A 24,333-nucleotide genomic window follows, 5' to 3' on the forward strand; every position below is an offset into this window, starting at 1 on the left:
CTATGATCAACAAAATTTAGATATGATCAAGTGCTTAGCACTCTTTACTAGTTGTTACTCATCACTAACATTTTACTCACCTAAATTCAGCTCCTGTAAACCTTTCTTCATCTTGGATGGGAAACCAGAACATTTTTATTCCAGGACTTGTCTGCCTGATCTTTCCTCAACTGATGCAATTGCAGGCACTTAGCATGATGACTCAATTCACTGGTGATGCCATACAGAAACAGCTACCCTTCACAGAGGCCAAGGAGTGGCATGTGACTTGGTGCTGCTTGTGCTCGGGCAAGTTTGCCACAAGTTTCACTAAACAGAGTTCTGGCACAAGTAAGTGTGTGATGGCATTGCTGCCTGATGAGGATTGCCTGACAGAGCAAGTGGACAGTCAATCTGTTTCATACATGACCTGGGACATGAGTCTGGATATTGTGAACAAAAGATATTCACTTTCAATTTTGTCAATTGCACCTTCAGTTAAAACACAATTCATTCTGTCTGTGTTTCCCACAGGATGACAGAGCCACAGCTATAATTATGTATTATAAGTAGCTTCAGTCAAGACAACAACTGTTTATGATTTATTCGTCTACAGTTAGTTCTAACATCTGAATATCTTTAGATAACTGTCTTCTCCACCTCTTACAGCCTATAATCTGATACTTTTGCAATACAATATATATGTATTTTACATAGGTGTTAAGCAATTCCTTCTTTATGTTGCTGTCAAAAAGTGATTAGCAATAACATGCTGTAATCACAGCAATGTTCACTTTCCATGAATCCATTGCTGAACAACAATAAGTATAATGTAGCATAAAATAGGGCTATTACTGTTAAACTGTCAGTTTCTCTTAATGAGCTGGTAATAATATTTGAATTTCAACAATGATTTAATCTAAATGGAAAAGAGAATGTCATGTCCACAACTGAAAATATTCACAACTTTATGTGAAAGGAGTATTTCACACAGGTACTTTGAAAAATTAAAAATGTATAGAAAGCACACAAGTAGCATACACATACTGGCATTTCCTATGATTGATGTTCTACAAGCCATACTTACTTCCACTGTACTACATTACAAACATGAGGACAATTCCTGTTTAACTAGAACATATCAGGGCCAATGACATAGCCAAAACATAGTAGTTACCATGTGTGTATACTTTGAATATTTCATATTGATGTGCGAGATAGAACAAATTCTTACCTGTAAAATATCTCCATGTTTGAAGGCAAGGCCAATTTCTTTGCAAGGAAGAAGAGAATCATCATCTGGAGAATAGTTGAATAATGCTCTCATGTAACACTGGAACAGAAATGTAACAATTTAGAGAGAGAGAGAGAGAGAGAGAGAGAGAGAGAGAGAGAGAGAGAGGAGGAGGAGGAGGAGAGGAAGAAAGATATAAAAAAAAGGACAATGTCTTGACTGCGCAGCTCAGTAACTTTAACATCTGAAAACTGTGTTATGCAAATGAAAGGCTGTACCCATTTAAAACCAGAATTGCGAGTGTGTAACACACAAACTCACACAAATAGTTTTCAATCTATGGTTTCTGCCAAAGGTGGTAAATTTTGTAAAGGGAAGGACAGTTATCTGAAAGCACAGACTGAAAATTTATAGAAATGGAACTTATATTTTGCCTCTTATTTTCTCCTTTCTTCCTTTTCTGGTTTTTACAAACCTCCAATCATAAAGACCCAGTGCCTTGTCAAAACTTGGGGTTCAGTACAAACTTCTTTGTGTTCTTGCTGCAATTTGTCAGGTACAACCTTTTTTTTTAATTTTTCAGCTTTAATTTTTGCAGCTATAAATCTAAATTTTTGTTGTATAATATACAATTGTCTCCTCACATTTCACCAATATATTTACAGCAGTGCTCGAAAGTGTACCATCTTTCTGTTGTGCAAATCCACACTAACAAAAATAGTTTAAAAATCATGCAGTTTTAATGCTGGTTCAACTGATCTATAATATACTCAAAATACCACTACAAATATTAACACATTGTTTCACTTACACTGCATTATGCAGAAGATGTTCAGTCAGTGCTCTTAATATTTTGCTTGGAATCTAATTCCAGCTGTGTAAGATACTGTCAACATAGCTTGACATTACTGACAAAGATTTCAATGCAGAAGGAAGCAAGATGACAAAGAAAAAAGCTCACTGCTCTCTTACCATTATCTTAAAAATATATTTGTGCCAGAAATGCAGTAATGGCTATGTTTCTATTCACACTAACAATGCAGCAAAAAGTAATGGATAATGTTAGTACAGTTAATTCATGAAAAATATATGCTACTTGCTTTTTGAGGTATTAAGCAGAGAGATTACTATTTACGAAAGGGAAATTCACTAGAGAAAACTATGAAATTATCAAACAGAATGGCTACCTACTACTTACCTAGAGGGAGTGAAATTCTTAGTACATACTGATAACAGTCACACATAAAAGTACATAAAAGTATCCTGGTTTTCAGAACAGTTACCATTCTTTTTTCAGAAAAAAGAGGGATAGGCTGGGGAAAGCTGAATGGAAGGGCAGGTCACTCAAGACTTCAGCAATAGAGGAATCTGCCTGTTGTACAGGCAAGAGGAGTTCCAAAACCTAGGACACTTTCTCATAATTTTATATGTAACTGCCAGCAGTATTAAGAATTCAGACTTCAGAAGGTGGTTAATGGCCAGTCATTCTGACTCACAATCTGATAGATTACTGTTTTCAGCAAGAGTTTTAAGTGTGTGGTTATAAGCAAGACACAGCTTTTACCCACTGTGCTTATTATGAGAGACAAACCAAGAAAACAATATAAATGAGATTTGTTTTTACTGTCTTAACATGCAGCTGTAAGCTCAGATGAAGTAATTATTCATGTTACTTTATATATATAGTTAATGCCAGTGGAGAAAGTGTGTGTGTGTGTGTGTGTGGTGTGTGTGTGTGTGTGTGAGAGAGAGAGAGAGAGAGAGAGAGAGAGAGAGAGAGAGAGTGTGAGAGAGTGCAATTTGGTGGTGGTGTGTTGTGGCAGAAGCATGTAATTTGTCATGCTAGTGCTTTTCAATACATTTAGCACAATACAACGTTGTATTAACAGCTAGCATTAAATTACATAACATGAAATAAATCATGCTTGTTACCTTCGTACAGGAATACCTTTAATACCACAACTACTGCCACCATTTCCCAAATATGTAAAGGAGGCTATTAAGACTTATTGTCACAGTGTTTAAATGACAATGCCATCACCATTTGAGCACAGCTACATGGATAAGTCCTCCATGTAGGAAAGTAAACAGCCAATATGTAAAAATTTTGACAGGAACAGCAATGGTAATGTATATATCAAATGGTAGATAAGATCAGAGAAAATTAAAAAATTAAATTACAAAATATTCTAAAACTGAATACATTTAGATAATATAACAACAAGAATAGGCACAAAAGCTCAAAAATGGTGTTAGATGTGGAAGGTAACATGAGCAAAATAACCAAGGCAAGCACAAATTAGACATTCAAAGGATATTAGGAATAATTTCCTATAATAAGATAGGTTTTTCCTTACATTAATGATTTTGAGAGCCCATCTCCCCTTTTATGATTATAGATAGCAAGGTCATTAGAGGCAGAACACATTATGTTCTGATTTATGAATATTTGTAGTTATTAACTGGTCATCACCTGAAACAATTCAGAAAACTCTAAGCTACCAAAGCTTGATATGGATGCAGTCCTACTGTCTTTTTCTTTTTAATTTCAATATGAATCCATTTATGTGAGCCCATAAAACCTTAATTCATGGATACCAGTACATAAGAGGGAAATTTGATATGTTAGGGTGGTTTACATCACTGTGACTTCACAATGAAAACTACATTTTTATGCATCTGGGAAGAATGTACCAACTCTGCACAACTTGTACAAGAATTGGGTAATATATATTTTATACTCTCATATAAGTTATCCTCAATCAGAAAAATCACAGAACTAGAACAAACAAGAATATATCAGACATCTTTGTAAAGCTGATCTGTAGGAGATACCAAATGTCATTTAGGTCTTAACTTTTCTGGCATTAACTGGGTAGCCAAATCCAAAAACAACATTTTACAATCTACCACATATACAGGATATTTGGCTATTACAGGTATAAACAAAAGTGACAAGCAGAGGGCAATGAAACAAGCAAATAATCCTATTGAAGGTCCAGAAAGCAAAGGTTTTCCCAACATATTGTATTACAACTGGGTACATGAATGCCTTATAATAGAACCTCCGAAGACCTGAACTAGAGATATGTGCTTGAGGATAAAGACATTACAATAAGTGTTCCACACGACCCCTGTTTATGTGAAGGCGGACTTCAGTACTTCCTCTCATCAGTGCCCATACACTTTCAAAACCCCAGGTATGTTCCGAATGCACTGACAACCATCCCCAATGCAGTCATGGAATTCATTGACACTACCAACAGGGCCTGGATACACCAAAGCGTTTAAATATCTTCACACAAAAATAAAACAACAGGTTCATGTTGGGAGACATGGGTGATCACTGTACTGGCAAGCCATGATCGAAACATTTGTTGTGAAAGATTAGTGCTACATATTCCTGAACAGTCACATGAAAGTGTGCCAGTGCACTATGATGCATGAAACCACAAATTCAGCCTTTCACAACAATAAACCTTATTTAAAATGTAGCCTTAGACATCAACAGTGCTGTAACACTGGCATGGCTGCACCAGGCCATATTTTGTATTGGGGAAATCATTGGTTTCTGGACCTATTTTGTTTGTTTCACTATCCTCTACTCAACACTTTCATCTGTACTCATAACAGTCAAATACCCTGTATAAACATCACATTATGGCTCATTCAAGTAAAAATAAACATTATCAATTACTACAAGGAAGGCAATTGTCTTACGCAACATTTCTCACTAAGGATTCTATATTAAATAGAATGAAGCAACCATCTTGCAGCAGCTACTGTTGTTGCTCATCTCAAAAAGAAAAGAAAAACTAATGTTATGGACCCAAGTCACACTTTTTCTGCTGATAACTGGCAATAACACAATCCATTATGCCAATTCGTACAATATAGCTTTTAATGAGAACTGACTTATCACATTTAGACTGAGATAATAATCCTTGAGGACCAGATACATTAAATGCTGATCAGACCATTTCAGAAAAACATAAGATCATCTAAGGTAGAGAACCACAATTTTAACTTTTTTATATCATAAGATGGCACTGTCTTGTATATGGTGCATAATCAGTTTAAATAAAACATTCTTAAACTTTGCAGGTGACTTGATTACTTTTTATTATGGTAAAAGTAGAGGTAGCTCAAGATATCTTTAGCACCCCCTCCTTGAGGTTTTTCTTTAAGCGTCACTAACCTGAACCCCACCTTCTCCATTCAGATGCCTCCCCTCCCAACAACTTTAAGTGAACTGTGATGCCACAAAGCAACAGCTGCAAATTCAGTAACTCCAAACATGCTCCAAAAGTATGGGATAAGTCTGAAAACTGTATGCATGTTTGTCATGCATCCTGTGGAGGGTACACTGATCATTTGTGAAAGGTAACTGATAAGTGTAATCCTAAACATATTAGTAAAAAGTACCCCAGGTTGTGTGTGCATGAACAACTCTTTTGAAAATAAAAACTTTGTAGTTCTGTTTGTAATGCTACATGACAAAACTTATAATGAAATGTGAGAGTAAAATTTTTTCTGAGTTCTAACAGCCAGCTTCACTCATGCAGATGTGTCACCAACTGCCAGCACCACTCTTAAAAGAAACTGTGAGCAACAGCTTTACTCATGCAGATGTGTCACCAACTGCCAGCACCACTCTTAAAAGAAACTGTGAGCAACTGATCTGAAAATGTTTAGAACAGTGCACACCAAATCTCCTTTGTTACTCCCACAGGTAGGACACGACAATGACTAGCAGAAGTCTGACAAAGTAGCAAAGATCCTGTAACAAATTAGCTATGCAAATGTAGCAGAACTGAAGACCACTGATGTCTCAGGAAGAACACAATTAATTTCCTCATTACGAATAATGTCATTCAGCATAGACACCCTTTGGTGACATAAATACTCCACTCCCACTAGCTTTCAGCACTTGACCAGTAGGATCAATGGCATCAATGTCACAATTCTCTGGTTATGATTGGTAACTTCCCATGTGTAAGATTGTTCTAGTGTTGGTCTTCCACTTGATGCCATACAAGATGATCAGCAATCTGAAGCCATGGACTGCAGTTCTGCATCCAATAATGCTGTCAGTACAGCAACCAGCACCAATGTGTAGACTGAGGTTCTACCAACACAACTCCAATCCAGGGCAAAAGCCACCCTTAACTCTAGTGTTGCACAGGTCTGAAGGTCTACTGTATTGGCAGGTCAAGTTTAGCATTCAGCATGACTACACAGCATCTGACATTGCTATCCAATGAGGGGAAACTCCCCGAAACGGCATGTGAATCAAAATACACCCGTCACTGTCACCGTTTTCCCTAAAAGCAGAGCTACTGATGGGGCATGCCTACCACACCAGTGGATGGCAAAACCACCACACTAGAGTATCATTGACTTCCACTCAAAGCTGATGCAACTGTGAATCCGCTATTGGATTCAGCAGATTATGTAGTCACAGGTCAGTGCTGAAGGAGCAGCAGCAACTTATATTTTCAGTAATAAATGGCATCATTTAGACTACTGTTTTATTGCATATAATGACACTGCGCAGGTCCGTGGTGTGCATCCTGATGAAATAGTAGGGGTTGCCAGCCCAGCAGGGGTCAATCCAGTAAGTTAAAATTTACCCCGAGTTTTTATTTTCACTCATGTAGAAGATATAGTCTCATGAAATTTGATTAATCTTTTGGAAATATCCTGCAATTCCCCCCCCCCCCCCCCCTCCCAACTACAGTCAGCTTACTGTCATATTTTTCATTGATTGCATCATGAAAATGAAATAATACTGAAACTCTTTCACTCCACAAAATTTGTACATGTATTCTGCATCAACATTATCAGTCTATTGGTCATGAATTATACAAAATGTGCATAGAATAGAGACTTCAAAGTAAGTTTTATTTTGCTTACATTGTGGAACACCATGCTAGCAGGATATAATGGAAAATGTTGTGAATGAGTACACTATATCTGTAAATAGGGGAACATTGCAAGCATATCCTTAGCTGTGTGTAAGCGCAGTCACTAAAAATTTCATGGCACCTCACATGATTATTTAATTAATGGTAAATGATAACAGCCACAGAGATTTACTGTCCTACATTTCTATTATTACCCTATATATTATGCTATGTTTACATTAGTTCAGCAACAATCCACTGACAACAGGGAGCTTATCCCTAAACAGAAACACACATAAAAATGATGCAGTGATTGTCATTGTCTCTGAGTTTATAAACTGACAATGAACTCTTGTTGGTGTGCTGACACTTGTTTTGACATGAGAATCTGATTTCTTCACATCAGAAATGTAAGAAACATTTCAACATAGTGGATTTCCTGTAACATTGGGAATAATACCTGTACAGCTTTACAATGCTCCCAGTTTTTTAGTTCATTTGCCATATTTAGTATACACAGCTCACAAAGTAACTTTGCAAGCCTTTTCCTTCCATTTCTTTGCCCTTTCTTTGACATTCAACAACTGCCATACTCTATCACTTCAAGACACATGCCTAGTAATCACTAGTTTGTACATATTGCTTGTATGTTACATAACTTTTACAACACTCACTGCTAAATGCACCAGCAGCTGTACTACAATACTAAGGTCTTGTTTCACAAAAAATTCTCTAGAAGGATCAGGGCAAATTTAAAAGATTATGCACATTTTGCTAAAGGTTTCTAAGAAAGGTTACTTCATTTTCTGCTTATTCACTGACTTTTCATTTCTTGGGAATCAGAAGAGCAGGGAACTATTTTTTCTTCTCGTGCTTTTTAAGTAACACATGTGTTATGCATAACATATTAGGAATTCACTATCATCATCTTTTTTTGTCTGCTTGGGAAAATTGCAAACCAAAATGAAGAATTACTTTCTTCATCAATAAAAATAGCTTTTTTCTTCATGTTCTTATTACTATAACTGATCATTGACCATTATTTGATAATCAATGAACAATAATTCCAAGTTAAAAAAGATACACCTTTAGGAAGAATAGAAGTACACAAACATTACTTCAGTTTTAACTGCACCAATCAAAAATAAAAACTCTGATCTTATCATGTCACTTGAACACTGTGAAACCACTTACCACAAATGAATATCCACCATTTCCTGGATCTTTCCTGAGCCTCTGTGATTTTACCTGGCCACTATTCAGCTGAGAATGGATATCCTCAAAACCAGGTCCTATTTTCAGAGTCACTGATTCATCTGACTGGGAAATCTGATGCTGGAGTTCTTCAGGAGTTGAAACAGGAACACCATTCACTTCCAATATCACATCTCCAACATGGAGTAGGCCTTGTCTGTCAATCATACCACCAGCTAATATCCTTGCAATCACTAAATTCCCTGACTCATCCACCTGGACTGTTAAACCCTATTAAAAAAAGAAAGCAGTGACAAATAAATTTTTACTTTCAAATTACCAATTATTTAATATTTCTGAATAATTCACCAAAGATATAAAGGCTGGTACATAAACTGAGAAACCAAATCATTGTGACCACTGCAACTATGAAAATGAATGCTGCCTGGAGATGCTGTGGGCACATTATGCTGTAGTTAATGTTGAAAAGGGAATCGTTCAAATGATGATAAAGGCTGAAGGTGGGAAAGTCCGCTGACACAAGTGACTTTGGCAAAAGTACGCAGTGCTATGGTGTGATATACAGGAAAGAACATCTCAAAAATAGTGAAGCTGGGACACTTTTTGCTACTGTTGTGAGCATCTAGAGGAAAGAGAAGCACAATGGTGAAACTACAAGTAGATGACAAAATGTTGGACATCCATGTCTCCTCTCAGAACTTTGATGTCAGAGGCTTGCCCACTCTGTAAAGCAGAATAGGTTGGGTCTGTGGAATATCTGACAGCAGAGTCCTGTAGAAGTACAAGGTGAGTAACCTCCACAGTGGCATTGTTGAACTGAGACAGTGGGTTGTTGTCAGGATGGTGACCGATGGTTGCTCAGGGGAACATCATCGAACTCGGGACCTTTGCCTTTTGTGGACAAGTGCTCTACCACCTGAGCTACCCAAGCATGACTTACAACCTGTCCTCACAGCTTTAATTCCTACCCTCCAAGCTTCACAGAAGCCATCCTGTGAAACTTGCAGAACTAGCACCCCTGGAAAGAAGGATACTGTGGAGAAATGACTTAGCCACAGCCTGGCCGATGTTTCCAGAATGAAATTTTCACTCTGCTGCGGAGTGTACCCTAGTTCTGCAAAGTTCGTAGGAGAGCTTCTGTCCAGTTTGGAAGGTAGCAGACAAGGTACTGGTGGAATTAAAGCTATGAGGATGGGTTATGAGTCATGCTTGGGTAGCTCAGATAGTAGAGCACTTGCCCGCAAAAGGCAAAGGTCTCGAGTTCAAGTCTCGGACTGGCACACCATTTTAATCTGTCGGGAAGTTTCACATCAGTGCACAATCTGCTGCAGAATATTTCATTCTGGAGTAATTCTTCTGCGCAAAAGTTCTGTTCCCCAACCTTTACATACTTTGTCTGGTCTGCTGCCACAGCCTTTATTTCTTTCAGGATAAATACACTGTCTGCTTGCAAATAAGCCACCTCAGCTGCTAAAATTCACATCACTTCTACTAGGGTATCACCCTCTGGTATCAACAATGACACAAACAACAACGAAAAGAACAAAACAGAAGGACAACATGACATTTAAACATAATACTATCCGAGCATTGTAAATTCTCTGTCTAAGTGGCAACCCATGACTACTACTTTATATGCTTAAAGATAATAAGATATACTCCTTTCTCAAAAAAACAATTCACTGCCAGTTTCAAATGGCACAAAGTAGCACATTTTCCCTGTAATCAGACTCTGACATTACGGAAATCGTATTCAATAAATACAATAAAATATCAACAACAGGAAAAATAAAATCAAATGATGAGTAGGATACACAATTCTAACAGTATCATAATACTTCGACAAAACTTAGCTTCAGCTCCTGAATTGCTACACATGGTTAACACCTTATACACTTCTAGACAATGAGCCACAGCCATTGCTCCTGACAAGACATAGTGCCCATTCTAATAAGGCGAAAAAGAACATTCGTATTTGTTGTTGTTGTGGTCTTTCAGTCCTTAGACTGGTTTGATGCAGCTCTCCATGCTACTCTATCCTGTGCAAGCTTCTTCATCTCCCAGTACTTACTGCAACCTACATCCTTATGAATCTGCTTAGTGTATTCATCTCTTGGTCTCCCTCTACGATTTTTACCCTCCACGCTGACCTCCAATGCTAAATTCATGATCCCTTGATGCCTCCGAATGTGTCCTACCAACATCTCTTTAAAACACTAAGTTTACTTGCCGCATTTCGTACATAAATGCAAAATTAAACATCCAGCAAAAGCCTATTTGACTCTCCACAATACTTGTAGTCAAAATAAGAACTCCACATTCAACCTACTGCATGTCTCTATGTTAACAACTACAGCTGAAATGAGATGTCAGATCCAGCTATAGACGTCCATCTTAGTGGTGGTTGACACTGCTGCACCCACTTCTGCCACCGAAATGTAGAGGCCTAGGGATCGGTATCTACAGTAGCACGGTTGAGTAGAGGCAGTGGGTTGTTGTCAGGATGATGACTGATGACATTTTTCAGAGAAACATCACTAGCAGTCACACATTTTATTGAAGAACACTCAGTGGCATTGTATGGTGGCAACACCCTACTGGGCTCGTGCTGTAGGCACTGAGTGACACGGTACGCTGCTGTGATACCAGTGGCTAAATTGTAGTGTCTGTGGCATCTGGCTGCAGCTTTGCAGCTCAGGGTAGGATGTACTGAAAGGCTGCATTCTTTTCAGAGGAAGACGGACCCCAGCAGAAGTGTTCACCTCTGCAAGCGGAGACATGCAGTGACAGTACACCCAAACGGGCAAAGCTAGTCAGGCGGCTGCACCGCCCTAGTCTCTAACAGCTGCCCTACAGGGCAGAAGGCTGGCAATGATTGGTAGTAGGCCCACAGGTGGCCCGCTAGCTGGAAGGTGTCAAGTCCACAGAATCGTACTTAGAGCCAGCAGTAGGCCTGTGGTTAGTGGAGAACAAGTCTGGTTGCTCATAGAACAATGTCACCTCTTGGGCCAGAGTAGACCTCTTTGCTTGTAGATGGTGGCAGCCAGCCTGCAATAACTTTGACTAAAAATTAGGATTATTTACACTGGCTCGATGCATACTTGCTTTGCTACTGCATTGGCACCAGTGACGTTGGCCACAAGAAGTCTGGAGTGAAGTATCCACGCCATCTAGACCATGGTGTCTGTGTATGTGCGGATGGATGTGTGTGTGTGTGTGTGTGTGTGTGTGTGTGTGTGTGTGTGTGTGTGTGTGTGTGCGCGTGCGAGTGTACACCTGTCCTTTTTTTCCCCTAAGGGAAGTCTTTCCGCTCCCGGGATTGGAATGACTCCTTACCCTCTCCCTTAAAACCCACATCCTTTCATTTTTCCCTCTCCTTCCCTCTTTCCTGACGAAGCAACTGCCAGTTGCGAAAGCTCGTAATTCTGTGTGTGTGTGTTTGTGTGTTTTGTTCATGTGCCTGTCTTCCGGCGCTTTCCCGCTTGGTAAGTCTTGGAATCTTTGTTTTTAATATATTTTTCCCATGTGGAAGTTTCTTTCTATTTTATTTACAACATTAAAAATAATTATATTAGCTTTCAGTTTGTATGCAACTATTATCATGATAACTGCATCATTCAATTACTTACAATATATCATTCATTTATACTTTTGCTGCAAACTTATGTCACCAGTTGACCATATTTATTGTATAAGACTTTTACCAACATGCATATTTCTGGACTGCTGTAGACCAGGGTAGAACTAGAATTTATCAAGCTGACTATATTTATTGCAGAAGAGTTTTCCTAACATGCATCTTTCTAGACAACTTAGGCCAGGGCAGAACTAGTATTTATCATACAGTCTTGCACGCAAAAACAAATGGACCTGGTAAACTGCACCTCCAGAAATAGATTACAGGCTGTTGTTTAATTGGCAACACTTACTGTTGAGATCACAACAATTAGTGGTAGCTAGGTTTGCCCATACTGCACAGTTATACTTTTGAACATAAGACAATTCACTGATTTATATATGCTGAATATAGCACACTGGAAGCTGGCACTCACTTCTATGCTGTCTCACACATACTTGGCTAACTTAAAAAAGTCCAAAATGAAACAACATTCAGCTGGCTATTGGCATTCACTATATTTAGTGATGATACCATAGTGGTTGAAAATGTCTTCAATTAGGCAAAAGGATTAAAGCGAACAAAAGAATATGTGCATATAGCCCAAGGTATAGCAAATGTTTAAGAACTATGGAGGTAGAATATGATACACCTTCAGCAGTGCTCCAAGAGACAGACTGAGAATGGTAGCGCACTGGTCAATATACTGTAATAACTTTCAGTATAAGTGGTGTCAAAATCATCTGGCCATTCCAAGAGAGAGAGAGAGAGAGAACAGAAGACCTGTGCATTTTATTATCAATCTGTTTAGTCAGGATGACTGTGACAGACTTCACCACCAAATTACAGAGGGAGACCTTAGAAGAAAAAAAAAAGACATGCTTTGCCTTGACATTGTATGTTCCAAGATAAGCTCATAAACACTATGGCCAGCCACATGTATCACATGTAACAGTTGTAGCTGTAAAATTAGATAAATTCGATCTCACATTAAGGTTTACTGAGAACTGTAAACCAACTATGAAAAGAATAAATATTGGACAAAGTGATACTGTTCACTAATAGTTATAGTCTGTCATGCATCTGATTATGTCACCTTATACCTGATGATGGTACATTTATGACCAAAACTGGTTGTTTAATAAAGTGCCAATACAGTTGTGCACAAGCCAAGATTTTCCAAATATTTCTGGAAGCTGCAAATCACTGCCTCCTCAAAATAATGTGTTTTAATGTTTGTCACAAGTTAGAAATACATGTCAGACCAGAATTAGAAATGTTTGGGTGACTTTCTTCTCCTTGTACTTTATGACCTGACCTACTGAAGCAGGTCTCACACACAACAAAAAGTGTCAGCCTAAAACTGCATCTGCATTCTTCATTGCTACACTATCTTCCTCAAAAGTAAAAAAAAACTCTATGGGCTTAAAACAACAGGTTATTGATTACATTCTTCCTTGTAAATAAATTCTCACTGTTTTAGCCACTACTGCATAACCGTGATATTATTATTAAGTTTTCTTTCCTAAATTTGAATTATGGAAAAAACTGCACATCGTTACGTACCAGGGGTTCCTTTGGACTTTTCCTGAGGCCAACCATACGAATTGTATCGGCTGTCATCTCACTTGCTGGAAATTCAAAAGTTTGAGGTTGAGATTCCACTTCAGGCTTTTCAAAACTTTTTTCAGCTACAGTATCATGAGATTCCAAAAGAGCCTGGAAGAAAACAAGAGCATATAGACTAATACAAGGCAATGCCAGCAATAGTGAACAGTAGTTGATGTAAAACACGTTCTATCCAATTTCATGTGACCAAAGCCAGTCAAGCATAGTGGATTTTAGCTGTAAGAAACAGGGCACAAATATACAAGATTATAAGATTACAAGTTCTGAACTCTTGCTCTCTTATATTACCATCCCAATACCATTTCACTCTACATATATTTGACTTCATTTTATCACTGTACTACTGAAACAACAAGGCAAGTACCAATCAAATTGTGACAGCTAGATATGTTTGAGTTGGAAATTTTGGAAATATGCAGAACAGATGACTGGTAAGCCAGAGATACGGTAACTGATTTCCCACACAAATTGACGTCTGATCGCACCACTATCTTCATGTCTTGCAAGTTCACGGGGTATGAACACAAGTTCTACTGTTAATTTTTGTTTAAGATTCTTTTTGTAGCACTGTAGGATACTTGAGAACACTGCCTCAGCAGTCAATAAGAAGGCTCAGTAAAAGTGGTCTGTGACTAAGAGAGAGTGTTTGTGCCATGTTGAATGTAGTATACTTTGTTCAATGGGGAAAAAAATTGCAGCATAGAAGATAGACTCAACAGTGAGTTGGAAGTGTTCACACATGTACACTGTATTAAACAAATGCTTCTGTTGATGAAGTATTGTTGACAGGTGAACTAGCGTCTTCTTTGCCATACTGGCCTGATCAAAGAATATTTTTCCAAAATATCTGAAGCTACTGTGACTATTGATATGACTGATTCCCAGAAACCATACCAGTTTCAGAATCTTTTTGGTAATGTTTAAAAAAAAGAAGTTGGTCAAATGGAGAGCAGAATCCTTTCCACTTTTTGTCACATGGAGATTGACTGTAAAAGTTTAGTTGCTACCAGAAATATCGATTCTTACCACCAGAGAAGATTTTTGTCACTTTCCCAGCCTCTGGCTGCAATATCCTGCCCAAGCTACTTTTACCAGTTCTAACAATTTCCTTGTCAGTTTGTATTTTCTATACATGTGACCACTCCCACTGCACATTTCTGCATCTAACACTACTACATTCCTCACCAAATGCACTGCCAGCTGTGAGAGGGCCCATGGTACACTCATGAGCAATTTACTTACTTGCACTTACCCAGTAATGTGTACCCCTTATTTCCCTCTGAAGACAATAGCAGAACATCATGAGATGCATCCCACAAACCACTGTAAGCACTGGGCATCATTCTGGTTCCATGACCTATCAGTTATCATTTACAACTAATATTTTTTTTTTTCATGCACACAAACACACCTAATCAATTTGCAGAGATAGCTCTTGTTAAAGGTACAGAACACCAGTGGGGCTCTAAGGCGAAGAAATGGAAACAAGTTATTTGACAGTAGGTTTCTATATCCTTCCTTTGAGACTTACCAGGAATTCAGTTTCAACACATATAAGCACCGCTACATGAAAAAATACTGACACACTGTCTTTGACATACTCTTACTATGACATCAATAAATACCAACAAATTTTGCAAATCATTAGTCCAGCCAAACTTCTCTGTGGTTTAAGCATTCAGTGGTGTTGGATTTATGCCTATGCTGATCTCTGTACACTGCTATGCCGAGTAAGCAGAGGAACATGTGTTGAATGGTGCCTTCTGTAGCTCCAAGTGGTACTGGATGGTATGGGTGCTCAGGGATGGGGGTTGTTGCCTAACACTAAATTGACCAGTCATCTGTGCGGTAGCGTTCTCACTTCCCATGCCCGCGTTCGATTCCCAGCGGGGTCAGGGATTTTCTCTGCCTCGTGATGACTGGGTGTTGTGTGCTGTCCTTAGGTTAGTTAGGTTTAAGTAGTTCTAAGTTCTAGGGGACTGATGACCATAGATATTAAGTCCCATAGTGCTCAGAGCCATTTTTTGACCAGTCATCTACTGCAATTTGGTCCTTTTGCTAAAACCCACAACAGTCAATGACAATCCCAGTCATCATCACATTATTACCCAGGCAGAGGCAGTTTTCCATAAATTGTGTTTCACACAGAATGCCCTTGATAAGGTACCATGTGACAAGCTGAGGGGCTGCCCAACAAAGAAATGGATTTTACTGCATGTTGGGAACCTACTATCAGTTCACCATCAGATATAAAGATATTGTCCATCTTCCCCATCCTACTCTACATTGTCATTCTTACTACCTATAAAAGGTCTGATAACATTACAGTCAAGTAAGAGGTTGAACAATTCCACTCACTATAGTGATGAGAGTGCTCTGTCTTCAACAACACAGTTCTCTGAATTCAGTGGCTCACGAGTGGATAAATAAAGTAACATTCGTATAGGTACATAAGGAAAATTCCCAACAAGCTATGACGAAAGCTAAAAAGCAATGATAATAAACACTAGCGCAACCTCTGTAAGCATCGGAAAAGCTGTATTTTGCTACGCTGGAAGGTGAATGACAAATGATAAAAGCCTCATTCATTTTCTCTTGTCAATTATTACATAGACTCTGTCTTTAGTTCTTGTAGGGAGAGGACATATTTTTTTGTGAGAAGTGTGTAGTGTACACTGTGTTGTCTGAGTAATAATTTTGATGGAGGTATGAAATGTGAGAGTTCTTTTTAGTGCAAAACCATGAAAGTTTTCTTTTCTTCCGCACATTATGCTGTCATGTCACTGTAGCTGTCTGCATCTGAAGAGGGTCCGATCAAAATCAGTATTGTATTCATGGTCAAAAATGAGAAGTACTTATGGTGGAAGAAAAAGAATATAACTAAATTCTCAATGGCATAAAGAAAGCAAAATCGAGATAAGTTCACACTACTATTGACTTACAATTTACAAGATTTGTAAATTAAAACTGAAGGACAATTAATTCACATCAATATTTAAAAGAATAGAATTTGATGGTATTGTGGTTGATTTGATTAATAAGAATATTAATAGTAGTAGTAGTAGTAATAATAATAATAATAATAATAATAATAATAATAATAATACGCACACATACCATGCAGCATTATTCATATTATGAGGTCATCATTAAGGCTGAACACACACAGATGCTGAGTCTGTGTTGGTAACATACATTCTACGTTGCAGAGCATATAATCACAATATCAGTAAGCTTCAAATCTTGCCCATAATATGAGTACTTTGGATCCTTGCTTCTAATGCAAGTGAGTCAAAACTTTGCAGATAGGAAACTGCTCCACAGTATGTGCTTGCTTCCTGTCCATTATTCAGCCCTGCAATACGATAAATCACAGTGCTGTAGACACTATCTTCCACCTTCTTTTTCCCTTATTTTCTGCCACTGTCTTATCCTTCTTTTAACATTTTCTTTAATTTTTACTTTCCACCTCATTTTACATTTATTGGTGTATATTTTGTCATTGCATTTTCGCCCTATTACTTAACTCTTCATATTGAGACAGGCACAAACATCTGTCCCCATGGAACTTAACTGCTCGTGTTGCTGAGGCATTGGAGTGTTAGGACATTATGTGAGTATTGTAATTATACATTCCTCATACCTGCCATAGAGCAGATGTGCGTCTCTCATACAAGACATGTCAGGCACATGATGCCATTACTACAGAGCCTTCAGAATCTACAAATCTGATAACTCAAAGCCAGTATAGACAATGAAATATCTTATGTGAGTACTTGCTTGTAATAACTTTATTGTTACAGTACATGTATTCACTGCTGCTCTCCACCAATATGGAAAACATGAACAAATTCTAGACTTATGGTTGTTAAATTCCCAGTTCATCCTAAATTAATTTTAATTCTTAATCACATGTATCATCAGGGTGTAACTGTATATTTACAGACAAGTGCAAGAAATCTGAGATACATGAAGAAGCTTCTGCAACTTCCAAGAAGCTGTGCAGCCAACCACTTTACAAATTTAAACAGCATGGTTGAAGATGTCAGACAATACACTGATATGTTCCAACTTCGAACATGTTTTGCAATCATATTTTACTGCCACAGAAGATAGCTTCCAGAATGAATTTTCATTCTGTGGTGGAGTGTGCATTGACCTGAATCTTCCTGGCAGATTAAAGCCATGTGCCAGAATGGGACTCAAACATGGGACCTTTGCCTTTTTTTGTGGACAAGTGTTCTAGTTCTAATAACTGGGTTATCCAAGTGTGACTGATGAGCTGCCCCTACAGATTTATTTCTGCCAATTTGAAATGCAGGAAATGAGATACAGACAGAAGCATAGTTGTGAGGGTTGGTAGAACACATGCCATAAAAGACCCAGGTAAAGTCCTGGTCCAGGACACAGTTTTAATCTTCCAAGAAGTTTTAAACCAGCACATATTCTTCTGCAAAGTGAAAATTAATTCTGGAAACATTCCCTAGGCTGTAGCTAATCCATGTCAGCAGTTGCCCATGGAAGGCAAAGCTCGCAGGTTCAGGTCTCAATCTAGTACACAGTTTTAATCTGTCAGGAAGTTTCAAGAAGAAGAGTGTTCTATAAGTATTATGCAACAAGACATCAACAAACACAGTAATACCAACAATCTGACATAATTTCATATGTATACATTCAAACTGAAGGAAAAACTCATTACACTTTCGTGGCCAAGTTCACTCTTCAATACATCACAGCTTCTCCCCATCTCCATACAAAATCCCACAATGACAGTATGCAAGATGTTGAGGAAACACACCAATGTCTTCATCCACACACCATCTGTTTGGGCAGTACTATTAGCTCAGCGGATTTTTTTTCTGTGCTATCACACATTTATTAAGTTGCAAATTAAATAGAACTATTTCAAGACAAACCGGATGTTCGCTGGATGCTGATAATGCATCTTTAGTATGAGGATAAATAACAATAACCAAGCATGAACTCCACCTTTAACGTTTTTCTCTGTTCAGCCATGCTGATCTAGTTTACTTAAATCTTTTCAGGTAAATGCTGGGAAGATTCCGTCATCAAGGCCATAGCCGGCCATCTGCCCTATCCTCCTTAAGCATACTTATATATTTTATATAAATGTATATTTATTTTCATTGTTTTTGCAACAAATTCTATATCATTGTAAGATTATAACTGAATGAATAAATGAATGAAGTGAAATGAAATGTTGCCATCACATGGGATCAGACATCTTGCATATACAACAGGTGGTTGTAAACTATCAAGCACTGGAGCCCAGTGACAGATGCAGTTATTTCAACAAGTTCCAGTAAAAAAAAATACTAGCCTGGATGTTTTTTCCATGTAATACACTATTTTCATGTCATTGGTCTTGTGTTGGAGTCAGGTATAATAAGTTACAAGGAAAACTAAATGAAAACAAGGATCATAGTTATCGCTAGATTTCAAAGAGGACCCAGATCAGTTGTCTTTTGCATACTTGCATCAACAGTCAAAATAAGTTTCTTGAATGAGACCATTTTTCCTGCATAAGCTGTATTTATTATCACTCTAGCATCTGACCAAGGAATCAAAATTTTCCAGTAATTTTGAATAAAAACATTCTGCACAATAAAAGTTTCTCACACACAAATTCAAATTTCCAATCATGCTGAACAACTGGGACTCAGTTCTAAGGTTATTATCTTAGAAACAGCCAACTAGTTCAGCAAGGCTCAATGTCACTGATGAAGAATTGTTCTCGGCAATCACTATGGACAACACTGCTGAGGGTATTTCTATTCCACCACCAAAATGCCATGACTTGATTAAGAAACAATATTGGCAAGTGTTGTACATTCTGCTGCAATTTTCTGAGTTCATTAGCCACAGGTAATGCAGAATGATAGATTGTTCAGGAGGAAATGGGGAAAATGCATCATACCAGAGGATCCCAGATTTCTTCCTGTAGTTCCAATGGGGAAAAAAATCAAGCACATGGCATGCTGTGTCTGTCTACAACAACCAACCAAATCACAAGAAAAAGAGTGTCTACTTTTTGCCACAAAACAACTATACCCTGTGCTGTTTGAAGAGAGCAGAACATTCCTTGCCATAGATTCACAGACAGAGAATTGGCAAACAAGGCTGACAAGACTGAACAAGAAGATACCGATTTCATGGCACCCAATGAGCATCATGAATTCAAAGTTGTACCATTTTATCTATGCAGTGCGTCAGATACTTCAAAAACAACAATGAATAACTTGCATCAATACCTCGTAACACATGGCATATTTTCTAGTGATATAACAAGGTCATTTTTTCAGTGACATCTCAAAACCATTAAAGCCACTTGACAACCATGCTGAAATGGACTTCACTTGAATTCGAAACAGTTTCTGTTCCACATAACATTCTAAAAATAAGAAATTTTCTCCAACCACTACATGGATTTCTGCAAGGACACACAAATTTTCTTGCGGTGATGAACAAGAAAGATTCTTTTGTTACTCTCTAGATGCTGACATTGTGCCCGGTCATGGGACTGTATGCTTAGATAACACTGCACACTGATGTTAGCAGTTCCACAATAGTTACAATTTGAATACTATATAGAAGTTAATTATAAAGTTTTTGTTTATGCCAGCAGAGTACTCCCCAAGGCTGGGAAAAATTATCATATGACAAAAATTATGCCTTGCAGTCCTTAGGACAATGAGTAATTTCCGACCATATTTGCTTTGTAGATTGATCACTGTTGTAACAGACCAATAGTCCTAAATGCTAGCTGGCATACCTGAAGGATCTGTCAAGAAGACTGACAGTACTAAACTGAGGCTTCAGGTGTGTGGCATAACAGTGGTATGCAAAGTGGACACAAACACAAGGACACCAAATGTCTTTCAAGGAATCCATTGAGGGCATGGACTAATGCAATGACACCTAGCCATCCTTGCATTGTGCATCATTACTCAACAGTTCAGGATCCAATAAAGAAGACTACAGATGTCTTAGAGTGGGAGGAAGGAGTCAAAGGAGGATTCTGATCACTGACCTGAGGGGTAGGTTCACAAATTCTAAACATGGGTACTGTTGCATAACAATGAGTGTTAGAAACCTCACCCGTCACACTACCAATAAGGTTATACTGACTGTCAAAGCTCTGGAAATCTATAGTTTCTTGTGGGTGACATAATTTTGAAAGATGGAGGACAATATAAAATAATTTTAGATTGTGGGAAGAAAGTTTCAGACAAAGCTGAGTCAGCAATAATTTCATACTGCATCACCCAAAGGTGCCTACCACCTGCTGATGAAATTAATAGAATGCTACGGATGATAGAGATTTCGGTACATAATGACTAATATGACAGTCAAAAACAGTACAGAAATGTAAGTTATTAACGGTTTCGTGCTGTTTTTCCTGCTACATGGTCAGAAGACCAAAATGAAACTGGATACATTGTTTCTTTCTGCTTCAATTGAATGATGGCCAATTTAACACAACAATCCATGAGTATCAGCAAAACTAGAAAAGCAAGACAGTGGTTAAGCCAAGTTCATTAAGTAAAACAATAAACATGCAAAACAAATATTATCAGTGTTCTGTTTATGCCTATATGAAATTACATGCTACTTCATCATTATGTCACTGGTCAAAGGCAAATTTTGATATTGGTAGGTCCCCATGCCTACAACAAAACTGAGACGTTTATAACAACAGACACTGACCACTTCTACACAAAGCACCAACCAGTGAGTTACAGACCTAGTAACTTAGTCTCGATTTTTATGCCAATAAAGAAACTTGGGCCACAAGAAAAATTACTTAAGACACCCAGACAGATTGAAAATATGTGCTGGTAAGTGACATGAAACCTGGGATCCTTGCCTTTCACAGGAGAAGTGCTCTGCCAACTGAGCTATCCAAGCATGACTCACAACCCATTTTCACAGCTTCACTTCCACTAGTTTCCAAACTTACTGCCTGCATGCTGGAAAATGGTAAAAGTGCACTTACAGTGTCAGCGGGCTTTTGCATTGCTTGCTTTCAGTTGGTAACTGTTAGCACAATAATATGTATAGTGTATGAAATTACATGACAGCATAATGGAATACACTGTACAGAATGTTGCCAGAATATTCTGCAGAATTTAAACAGTATTCTTACATTCCTGGATTACCACAACCATGGAAATAGATACTTTCGAAAATACCCTCAAAGTTTTTGAAACAATCATTCGGCTATGCTAGAGATCAGCCTGCCACCACAACCTGTTTTCCTCCAGTCACATTTGTTGGCTTTGCCAACTCACAACCAAACTGTAACATTCCACCTAACCCATACCTCGGGCTATGCTACACTTCAGTCTGTCACCACAACCAGTTTTCATACACGCACGTTCATTGGCTTCACCAACTCACAGCCACACTATAAAATTGGAATACTAAACAACCCTGCCATGTTCGGAGAAACATACAAAACAAGAAATGCATATGAAAACCAGTAGTCAACTTTATAATCCATAATAACGAGATCAATCACTGCCAAGCTCATGCTATTGGTGTCAAAAACAAAAGTAATTAATTTGTACCTTTTGCAGAAAGAAGGCATTAGATTCAGCAGTTCTCACTGGCTATCACCCTATTGACTACAACCAACAGCAGCACACATCCTTAGAGCCACTGACAACCTAAGTGTACTTTAGCCCTAGAAAATTATTTAAGTTAGAGTAAAATTCCATTTGCCCTCTCAAAATATTAGAAAAAAATTAAATATCTGGGCTTCAAATTTTGTTATTAAAAACACTGGACACCACAAAAGAATCTGTCAGGTACCTTACTGTTTTTAAGTTCAGCTTATTATCCGAACAAATTAATAGCATTAGAATACTTCCAGTGTACTTGATTTAACAGTCATGCAGTAGCCAACAAACATCGCACAAAAACTGTAAAGTAACCAGCCAAGAATAAAAATTTAAAGTTTGCCTAATTTTGACTGATCAGCTTGAAAACTACCTCGAGTTAATTTTACTGGTAGCTGTGCTCTTTAGCATACAATATATTTACTGGAACAAGTTGGGTTACAGCACACACTTTCACATACTCTTCACAGATTGGCTGTCATTTTAAGACTGTAGATGCACAACAACTGCATTTCAGATCAATTGCCACCTGGATCTGAAGAACCAAATTTTACTTAATTTGATATCTCCTATGCTGCTCTAACCTTATAAGATATTTTTTCTGAACCTTTATAACTGAGCACATTTTATTCCACGATAATAAAACTTAGAAATAAAGTTTATTGATCATAAGGACAACAGTGAACACACTGCATCTGATTATCTGAGTATGTTAAGGGATTATGAATAAGAACACAGTGACTTTTTGGCTTGTTATAGTGACTTAATAGTTCTAGCACATTCCACACTATCAAATCATGCACATGCTCTGTGGAACAGCAGAAATTTGAACTGATGTTTCTGCCACTTGCTCAGTAGGAAAATAATATGTAAACAAAGCAACAGTGAAGAAATTTGTAACAAAAAAAGATATACAGCTGCTACAGTTGCATAATGGACATTAAATAAAAAATTGATATACGCAAAGTATCATATGAACATGCCTTAAACAACAGAAGTATATGGATTAAAAGTACAGTCAGCAATATAGGAATCAAAACCAATAGCTTTACCTTGCTTTAATCTCAATGCCTATCACATCGTACTGAAATATTACATTCTGGGATGAAAGAGAGAGAGATTGTGAAGTGAAGCATAAAATTTTATTTTCCATGTGCTTTGCGCATTTTGTAATCAAGCAGTTTCACAGGGCTCTTCCTGATCTTACAATATCTCCAACTTTGATACTCTGTAGCCCCTTGGTCAGATGCATCATACAACATGGTCTTAAAAACAGTTAGCTATATTGAATGATTGAAATCTGTTCCTAAGCAGACTGTCTGCAGAGATTTAGGCCTGATAATTTTGTTTGAGGTGATATTTAGTTAGAAATAAACAGGAGAACATGGTTTTTACAATTGATAGGGAAGTGCATGATTGCATTGTTAAATTTTTAACAATATCAGATCTACTACTGAACATACTAATAAACTAAATTTTTCTCCTGAGGTATAATCACTCAAAACTATAGCTGCCAGGGGAACTAAACCCACTCTGTGACATCATTCCAATGAACTATTGTTACTACTTATTCTGATATAAAATGAGTCAGTTCTCATGAGAATGAAACTGTTTCAACACGCCACAGACAAAATAGCTTCAATAGAGTTATCAACAGTGGACACACACTGAACAGAAGAGCAAATTCTAAATGTCCGGAAAAAAAACAACAAACCGCAAAATTTCATGACTCATTGTACATGGTGTTGTTGTGGTCCTCAGTCCAGAGACTGGTTTGATGCAGCTCTCCATGCTACTCTATCCTGTGCAAGTTTATTCATCTCCCAGTGCCTACAGTAACCTACATCCATCTGAATCTACTTAGTGTATTCATCTCTTGGTCTCCCTATAAGATTTTTACACTCCATGCCGTCCTTCCACACTAAACTGGTAATCCATTATTGCCTAAGAATATGTTTATTTATTTGTTGGTCCAAGAATCAGTTTCGTACATTGTTTGCACATGTGATATAGGACAGAGGTAAACCTAATTAGTTTACAATACAGTAGTCATTTTGACTACATTGTTGACATAATAAAAATGCATAATAATGTAGGCTGGTGTACTACATT

The 24,333-nt window shown here is 37.8% G+C and overlaps 1 protein-coding gene across 7 annotated transcripts in view; it reads right to left on the minus strand.

The window, feature by feature from the left end:
* LOC126337013 (protein PALS2) overlaps nucleotides 1-24,333 on the minus strand; it is a 359,531-nt gene that overhangs the window by 38,761 nt on the left and 296,437 nt on the right. For 4 of the 7 annotated variants that reach the window (XM_050001262.1, XM_050001263.1, XM_050001267.1 and 1 more), the window contains 3 exons: nucleotides 13,517-13,669; nucleotides 8,314-8,604; nucleotides 1,214-1,312 (listed from right to left, as the gene is read on the minus strand). In XM_050001262.1, the coding sequence (XP_049857219.1) occupies nucleotides 1,214-1,312; nucleotides 8,314-8,604; nucleotides 13,517-13,669 (543 nt within the window). The remainder of the gene's footprint in view (nucleotides 1-1,213; nucleotides 1,313-8,313; nucleotides 8,605-13,516; nucleotides 13,670-24,333) is intronic. The other 3 variants (XM_050001265.1, XM_050001266.1, XM_050001268.1) reach the window with 1 other exon arrangement.

Source organism: Schistocerca gregaria, chromosome 2 (assembly GCF_023897955.1).
Source record: "Schistocerca gregaria isolate iqSchGreg1 chromosome 2, iqSchGreg1.2, whole genome shotgun sequence".
Classification (NCBI taxonomy): Eukaryota; Metazoa; Arthropoda; class Insecta; order Orthoptera; family Acrididae; genus Schistocerca; species Schistocerca gregaria.